The 9,408-nt window shown below is 48.8% G+C and overlaps 1 protein-coding gene across 1 annotated transcript in view; it reads left to right on the forward strand.

Annotated features, from left to right (window-relative positions):
- Positions 1 to 5,115: 5,115 nt before the first annotated feature.
- Positions 5,116 to 9,408, forward strand: part of LOC145360113 (short-chain dehydrogenase/reductase 3-like) — a 26,216-nt gene continuing 21,923 nt past the window's right edge. Inside the window, exon 1 of the mRNA XM_080215080.1 lies at positions 5,116 to 5,790. Coding sequence (XP_080071206.1) covers positions 5,584 to 5,790 — 207 coding nt within the window. The 5' untranslated portion in view covers positions 5,116 to 5,583. The remainder of the gene's footprint in view (positions 5,791 to 9,408) is intronic.

A 9,408-nucleotide genomic window follows, 5' to 3' on the forward strand; every position in this document is an offset into this window, starting at 1 on the left:
AAGATGTCCTCCTGCACTGCAGGATTCAATGATCAAACATAACTCTTGCTTATCAAGCTACATTGTTGTTACTGGTGCTTGTGGTCACGCGTGCCCCGCACTGGGAAGCTGATCTGGGTTGTGTGATGCAGAATGAGTGCTGGGGTTGGATTGTGGGGGGGGTGGTGTGTGAGGGTTTGATCTGCATCGCCAGCAGGAGGACGCTCATGGACTATGGGCTTTGAGAACCACTGCTGTCAGGTGGTTCTGTGCCATGACGTGGGGATGCCAGCGTTGGACTGGTGTAAACACAGTAAGAAGTCTCACTACACCAGGTTAAAGTCCAGCCGGTTTATTTGATAGCAAATTCACAAGCTTTTGGAAATTTGTCAGATGTGTCACCTGACGAAGGAACTTTACTATCAAATAAACTGGTTGGACTTTAACCTGGTGTTGTGAGACTTCTTACTGTGGCTCTGAGTCGACAGAGGTACGAAAAGAGCCCAGTGGAGGGCAGCAGAAGCTTAAAGCTGCCTGACACTGGACACTGGAAATCTGCAACATAGGTCACTGGAGAAATCTGGCAGGATGGGAAGTCACTTGATGTCGCTGACTAGTCTCAGGTAGGGTTTTATGTCAAAACTGACCGGTGTCTCCTTGACGAATGCTGCCTAACCTGCCTAAGCGTCTCTCGCAGTGGGAAGTGGCCGTGTTGCCACTGTAAGAGTCGTTCTGATCCTAACACAAACCCTAACCCTTTCTGATCTCTCTCCTCTCCTCCCAGTCATTCACTGTCCATGAGCGAGAGTGTGAATCAGCATTCTGAAGCCTATGGTATTATTGCTGGACTATTAAATCCAGAAACTCAATTAATGTTCTGGCGAGCCGGGTTCAAGTCTGCCCTTGGCAGATAGTGGAATTTGAATTCAATAAAAAATATCTGGAATTAAGAATCTACTGATGACCATGAAACCATTGTTGGAAAAACCCATCTGGTTCATTTCACAGAATCACAGGATTATTAAGGTGCAGATGGTGGAATTCAAATTTAGGGAATGGAAATCTGCCGTTCTTACCCGGTCTGGCCTACATGTGATTCCAGAGGCACAGCAACGTGGTTGACTCTCAACTGCATCTGAACAAGGGCCATCTAGGGATGGACAATAAATGCTGACCAGCAAGCGACATCCGTGTCCCATGAATGAATGAATAAAAACATTTCTGCCCAATTTTATTGAGTTCTCACCTAGCCAGTTAAGTTAAAATTGACACCCTGAAGTGTCAGCAGCAAAGTTGTGTCCTGGCCCATTTGTGAGGCATCTTGGCAATGGTTACAGGGCAGGATCCGGAATGGGGAATCAGTGGAGGAAGGGAGGCTGGGGAATGAGCTCAGGGCGGGGTTCAAATTAGCCCACACAAAACCTGATATTAAAGACAGGGCAGGGTGTTTGTGTTTGCAGCTAAAGGTTCCCTAAAGGCACACATGTTGGCTTGGTCCTGTTCATGCATAAATCCAAGATTAGTGTCTTGGAGAGTCAGTGACAACTCGATGGGCTGAATGACGTCACCTGCAGTGTAGGAATTCTATGACAGTGGAAATGAACAAGGACCAACATTAGAAGCGTCACCCACCCCCCCACCGGCCCCCCCAGTTGATTCTTACTTTTATTCTTTTAACCATCAAGTAACATCCAGCACCTTAGCTAGCTCGTTGTATCATAGAATCCCTCCAGTGCAGAAAGAGGCCATTCAACCCATCAAGCCTGAACTGAAAACAATCCCACCCAGGCCCTATCCCAATAATCCTATCTATTTGCCTTGCTCATCCCCCAATACTAAGGGAGAATTTAGCATGGCCAACCAACCTAACCCGCACCTCTTTCAGACTGTGGGCGCACCCAGAGGAAACCCACGCAGACATGGGGAGAACACGCAGAATCCACACAGACTTTCACCCGAGGCCGGAATTGAATCCAGGTCCCAGGAGCCATGAGGTAGCAGTGTTAACCACTGTGCCAGCATGCCACCATGGGACTGAAGCTAGTGTCCTGGCCAATATTCATCCCTCAACATCACATTGAACACTAACTGACATTATCACATTGCTGCTTGTGGGAGCTTGCTGTGTTCAAATTGGCTGCTGCATTTCCTACATTACAACAGCGAGTACACTCCAGAAATACTTAACTGACTGTAGAACACTTCTGGATGCTGTGACGTTGGGAAAGGAGCTATACAAATGCAAGTCTGGACAATTGTACCAATACATTTGAAATTTCAAATTCTGTAATGGGGATGTTAGATTCACGGAAGATTGAAAGCTCATTTCTTGGCACACAACACATGACTCACTCTTCAATGATAAATAGTTTTATGTTGCAACACATTCATGTGAAAGAACGCACCTTGATTTTCCAAGTTCCCCACGGGACTTGCTAGTTTCTGAACTTGCATGTCAGATTCATCATGAAGGGTTAAAATGATCTGTGAAAATGTACAAATTCTACAGTGTGGTCAGATACTGAAATCTCCAGGAGAGGTGGTGGCGATGAGAAGGCGCTGGAGCTGGTGCCCAGACACATGATTGCCAACATGCACTGCCATGCTGCTCCACCAAGAGGACAGAGTCTTGGCACTTCCTCATATTGAAAGAAAACCGGGAAGGGCAGGACAGGAGACAGAGGCAAGGTGGGGCAAAGAAACACTGCAAGAGAGAAGCGTGCCGGAGGCTTACACGCACACACATACATGCACACGCATGCACACGTACCTGCACATGCATGCATGCACACACATGCACAAGCAGGTGTATACCCACACAGATGCAAACACATACATATGGGCAAGCACATACACATCTACTCACGTACACACGCACATGTTTGCAGACACATACACTCGCACACACAGACACACACGTGCACATGTACACACGCACACACACATGTACACAGATACATGCACTCGCACATGCAGTCACACATACACCTACATATATACGGCTGCACATACACAAGTATAGACACATGCACTCATGCACACACACACCCACAGACATACACACAAACATGGGTAGCACAGGGCTGCTCTACTGGTCCCTCTAGTGGCTGCTTCCAACTTCAATCAAAACGGCAAAGATTTTACTATTCCAGCCACATGAAGCAGGGTGACGGGAAGTATTTGGGACGGATGGGGTGGGGGTGGGGATGGGGGGGGGGGGGGGCGTTTGGGGGTAGAAGGAGGGGGAGCGATGGGGTGCAGAGGGACGGTGGTAGCGATGGGAGGGTAACATTTAGCATCCGAAGCACAGGTGTACCTGTGGGTAGAGGTACGGGCTTTTACAAGCAATGCCAGCTGCTCTGAATGGGGGACGGGGTGTGGGGGCAGCTGTCATGAGCATCCCTTCTTCAAAGCCTGTGCCCTTTGCAATGGTGAGTAACAACAGTGACACAGGAGTGAAGAGCAGATAATACTGCAGCCAGTTGCACGCTCCACATGTCTCGGGGAGGTGGGAGGTGGGGGGGTGGTGGGGAGCCTGTCTTACATTCTCACTATGTACGCTCCGGCTGAAAGGTGACTACCCACCCTGGTACTGAGGACCAGGCCACCTAGACTGCCAATGACAGTGCCCTGCAGGTTGCCAGGCAGTAGTCAGGAAGCTATGGCCCAGCTGAGATGGCTAACCACCCATTAACCATTTGAGCGCCCCCGGGAGTGCTGTTTCCCAACAACGTAAAAGTCTGTGGAATTCTCTCCCTTGTTTTTGAATCCCTCCATAACTGCACCCCTTCTTCACCTTCGCGAACCCACCACCCCCGCCCCTCCCCCTACCGAGTTCTCTGCACTCCTCCAGTTCTGGCTTCTTGATCACCCTCCACCATTGGTGGCTGTACCTTCAGTTACCTGGAACCTAACCCTTGGAACTCCTTTAAACCTCTTCTCCTCTCTCTCCCTAACTCCTACCTCACTGACCTGAGCTTTCACTGACCTGTCCTCATAGCTTCTTATCAGGCTCAGTGTGAAATATTGCTTAATGGGTGGCACAGTGGTTAGCACTTCTGCCTCACAGTGCCAGGGATCCCGGTTTGATCCCCGGATTGGGTCCCTGTCTGTGCAGAGTCTGCACATTCTCCCCGTGTCTGCCTGCGTTTCCTCCGGGTGCTCCGGTTTCTTCCCACACTCTAAAGATCTGCAGGTTAGGTTGATTGGCCAGGGCTAACACATCTATGGAGTGCTTTGGGACATGTTGCCACATTAAGGGCGCTATATAAATGCAAGCTGTTGTTACACAGATCACATACTGCTTCCAATCGATTAAATGTAATATTTAGTTGCGGGATCTTCAGGCGCAGTGACACAATTTCAACACATCCCTGTGCTCCTTGTATGCAATATCAATGCTACGCATATGCTACCTGGTGTCTCTTTCCCCAGGTATGGGGGTGATGTCTCTTTAATTAAAGACACAGGCTCTCCAGATGGCAAATTGCCCTGAGTACCTTTATTGATCCCATCCTTTCAACAGAGAATTTTTTATTAAATATTCTGAGAACAGGAAATGATTTGCAATCCACTTTGCAGCCATTGGCTGTGCACGAAGGAGCTCCAAAGGCGCTATATAAATGCGAGTTAACTTGTCTTCTTTCAGGCTCAGTTTAATGTCAATTGAGCATCCTTAGAGATGCCTAAACTGGGGGCAGGGGGCGGTGAAGACAAACAGGGTATCTGAGTTGGAGGGGGAGGGAAGAGGAGGGGAAGGGGCAGGGAGGGAAGAGGAGGGGAAGGGAAAAAGAGGGTGGGAAGGGGGAAGGAGGGATAAGGGGAGGGGAAGGGGCAGAAGGGGAGGGGAAGTGAGGGGAAGGGGAGATGAGGAGGGAAGGGGAGATGAGGAGGGAAGGGGAGATGGGGAGGGAAGGGGAGATAAGCAGGGAAGGGGAGATGAGGAGGGGAAGAGAGGCAAGGGGAAGTGAAAGGGGAAGAGAGGGAAGGAAAGAGGAGGAGAGGGGAGGGAAGGAGAAAAGATGGGAGGGAAGAGAGTGAAGGGAAGGAGAGGGAGGGAGCCAGCCTGCGGTTCTGGTGCAGAGGCTGGCGTCTTGCTGCTGACTACAGGAGGGAGGGAGGGAAGAGGAGGGGGAGGGAGAGAGGGCAAGGCTTCACACAGTAGTACCGAGCAGATCAGCTCCCTCCCGACACTTTAGACTCGTCAATCAGGATTAATGGACTGCTGTATAAAAACTCACTGCGGCTTTCTGAACACACACACACACACCAATGCTTGCAGCTTATTTTATTGATATGTATGTTTCTGTGGCTGCCTGGTCTCTGCAGCGATTAACCTCTGGCTGATCCCGGACAGGAGAACAGAAAGAGGTGGGGGAGAGAGAGAAAAATAAAATAACTGGAAAGAAATCCATAAAAAGACCAAGTGAAATTGATTGAAGAGCCAGTGGAAATTGACACGCTCTTGAGGAGGAGGGAGGAGGAGGAAGGGGGGGCAAAAAACAAAGTTATTCTTGGGGTGCAAACTTCTGTGAAGTTTCGGTGCTGCTGCCGAGGAGCGGATCGGTCGGTATTTTTTTGGGGGGTTTGTGTGTGTTGTTTAGGATGAGCCCAGAGATGGAGCGGAGGAGTTTGGCTGCGTTGTTGCTCTTCCCGGCGCAAATGGCTTTTTACGTGGCGAAGGCAGCCCTGTCGCTGCTGCTGCCGGCCAGGCTGCGGGGACTGAGCCGGGACACGGTGCTCATCACCGGGGGAGGCAGAGGCATCGGTCGCCACCTGGCCCTGGAGTTCGCTAAGCAAGGGGCGAAGAAGGTGAGTCTCCTTTTTAAGTGTGAGGTTGCATTGTACTGTTTATATTCACATAATGTCGCAAATGTGTAGAGATTATATACATAATGTTGTCCTGTTCTATAAAGAGATTATATATGCATGTTGCAAATATGTAAGATTGTATACATATAATACTGTACTGATTCATATAAAGAGATTATATATACATATATTGTTGCAAATATGTTGATTTATATACATTTAATGATGTGTTGTTTTATATGAAGAGCTGTATACATGCTGCAAATGTGTAAGATTATATACATATAATACTGTACTGTTTATATACACATAATGTCGCAAATATGTAGAGATTGTATACATAATGTCCTCTTTTATATAGATAGATTACAGATAGATTGATAGATTTTCAACAATATATGTATATATATAATCTTTCTATATGAAACAGTACAGTATTTGTACACAATTTATCATTTGCAACATGCATATATAATCTATGCATGTTGCAAATGTGTAAGATTGTATACATATAATATTGTATTGTTTCAAATAGAGAGATTATATATACATGTTGCAAATGTATAGATGTTGCACGCATATAATATTGCACTGTTTTATATAGAGATTATAAGCATATATAACGTGTCTGAAAGGAGTAAGTCTAACCCAACAGAACGATGGGGGTAAATCTAACCCAGTAGTGTGTTGGGGGGGTAAATATAACCTAGTAGAACGATGGGGGGGGGGGTAAATCTAACCCAACAGAATGATGGGGTAAATATAACCCAGCAGAGCGACGGGGGGGGGGGGCGTAAATCTAACCCAGCAGAGTGATGGGGGGGTAAATCTAAACCAGCAGAGCGATGTGGGGGTAAATCTAACCCAGCAGAGCGATGGGGGGGAGTAAATCTAACCCAGCAGAGTGATGGGGGGGTAAATCTAACCCAGCAGAGCGATGGGGGTAAATCTAACCCAGCAGAGCGATGGGGGTAAATCTAACCCAGCAGAGCGATGGGGGTAAATCTAACCCAGCAGAGCGATGGGGGTAAATCTAACCCAGCAGAGCGATGGGGGTAAATATAACCCAGCAGAGCGATGGGGGTAAATCTAACCCAGCAGAGCGACGGGGGGGGGCGTAAATCTAACCCAGCAGAGTGATGGGGGGGTAAATCTAAACCAGCAGAGCGATGTGGGGGTAAATCTAACCCAGCAGAGCGATGGGGGTAAATCTAGCGCAGCAGAGCGATGGGGGTAAATCTAACCCAGCAGAGCGATGGGGGTAAATATAATCCAGCAGAGCGATGGGGGTAAATCTAACCCAGCAGAGCGATGGGGGTAAATCTAACCCAGCAGAGCGATGGGGGTAAATCTAACCCAGCAGAGCGATGGGGGTAAATCTAACCCAGCAGAGCGATGGGGGCAAATCTAACCCAGCAGAGCGATGGGGGTAAATCTAATCCAGCAGAGCGATGGGGGTAAATCTAACCCAGCAGAGCGATGGGGGGTAAATCTAACCCAGCAGAGCAATGGGGGTAAATCTAACCCAGCAGAGCGATGGGGGTAAATCTAACCCAGCAGAGCGATGGGGGTAAATCTAACCCAGCAGAGCGATGGGGGCAAATCTAACCCAGCAGAGCGATGGGGGTAAATCTAACCCAGCAGAGCGATGGGGGCAAATCTAACCCAGCAGAGCGATGGGGGTAAATCTAACCCAGCAGAGCGATGGGGGCAAATCTAACCCAGCAGAGCGATGGGGGTAAATCTAACCCAGCAGAGCGATGGGGGTAAATCTAATCCAGCAGAGCGATGGGGGTAAATCTAATCCAGCAGAGCGATGGGGGTAAATCTAACCCAGCAGAGCGATGGGGGTAAATCTAACCCAGCAGAGCGATGGGGGCAAATCTAATCCAGCAGAGCGATGGGGGTAAATCTAACCCAGCAGAGCGATGGGGGTAAATCTAACCCAGCAGAGCGATGGGGGTAAATCTAATCCAGCAGAGCGATGGGGGCAAATCTAATCCAGCAGAGCGATGGGGGTAAATCTAACCCAGCAGAGCGATGGGGGTAAATCTAACCCAGCAGAGCGATGGGGGTAAATCTAACCCAGCAGAGCGATGGGGGTAAATCTAACCCAGCAGAGCGATGGGGGTAAATCTAACCCAGCAGAGCGATGGGGGTAAATCTAACCCAGCAGAGCGATGGGGGTAAATATAATCCAGCAGAGCGATGGTGGGGGGGTATATTTAACCCAGCAGGGTGATGGGGGGGCTTGTAAATCTAACCCAGCAGAGCAATGGGGGTAAATCTAACCCAGCAGAGCGATGGTGGGGGGGTATATTTAACCCAGCAGGGTGATGGGGGGGCTTGTAAATCTAACCCAGCAGAGCAATGGGGGTAAATCTAACCTAGCAGAGCAATGGGGGTAAATCTAGCCCAGCAGAGCAATGGGGGTAAATCTAACCTAGCAGAGCGATGGGGGTAAATCTAACCCAGCAGAGCAATGGGGGTAAATCTAGCCCAGCAGAGCGATGGGGGTAAATCTAGCCCAGCAGAGCAATGGGGGTAAATCTAACCTAGCAGAGCGATGGGGGTAAATCTAGCCCAGCAGAGCAATGGGGGTAAATCTAACCCAGCAGAGCAATGGGGGTAAATCTAGCCCAGCAGAGCAATGGGGGTAAATCTAACCTAGCAGAGCGATGGGGGTAAATCTAGCCCAGCAGAGCAATGGGGGTAAATATAATCCAGCAGAGTGATGGGGGTAAATATAATCCAGCAGAGCGATGGGGGTAAATCTAACCCAGCAGAGCGATGGGGGTAAATATAATCCAGCAGAGCGATGGAGGTAAATCTAACCCAGCAGAGCGATGGGGGGGTAAATATAATCCAGCAGAGTGATGGGGGATAAATATAATCCAGCAGAGTGATGGGGGTAAATATAATCCAGCAGAGCGATGGGGGTAAATATAATCCAGCAGAGCGATGGGGGTAAATCTAACCCAGCAGAGCAATGGGGGTAAATCTAACCCAGCAGAGCGATGGGGGTAAATATAATCCAGCAGAGCAATGGGGGTAAATCTAACCCAGCAGAGCAATGGGGGTAAATATAATCCAGCAGAGCGATGGAGGTAAATCTAACCCAGCAGAGCGATGGGGGGGTAAATATAATCCAGCAGAGCAATGGGGGATAAATATAATCCAGCAGAGCAATGGGGGTAAATATAATCCAGCAGAGTGATGGAGGTAAATCTAGCCCAGCAGAGCGATGGGGGGGGTAAATATAATCCAGCAGAGTGATGGGGGTAAATATAATCCAGCAGAGCGATGGGGGTAAATATAATCCAGCAGAGCGATGGGGGTAAATATAATCCAGCAGAGCGATGGAGGTAAATCTAGCCCAGCAGAGCAATGGGGGTAAATATAATCCAGCAGAGCGATGGGGGTAAATCTAACCCAGCAGAGCAATGGGGGTAAATATAATCCAGCAGAGCGATGGAGGTAAATCTAACCCAGCAGAGCGATGGGGGGGTAAATATAATCCAGCAGAGTGATGGGGGATAAATATAATCCAGCAGAGTGATGGAGGTAAATCTAGCCCAGCAGAGCAATGGGGGTAAATATAATCCAGCAGAGCGATGG

This window comes from Carcharhinus amblyrhynchos, chromosome 30 (assembly GCF_965287045.1).
Source record: "Carcharhinus amblyrhynchos chromosome 30, sCarAmb.v2.hapA, whole genome shotgun sequence".
NCBI classification, from domain to species: Eukaryota; Metazoa; Chordata; class Chondrichthyes; order Carcharhiniformes; family Carcharhinidae; genus Carcharhinus; species Carcharhinus amblyrhynchos.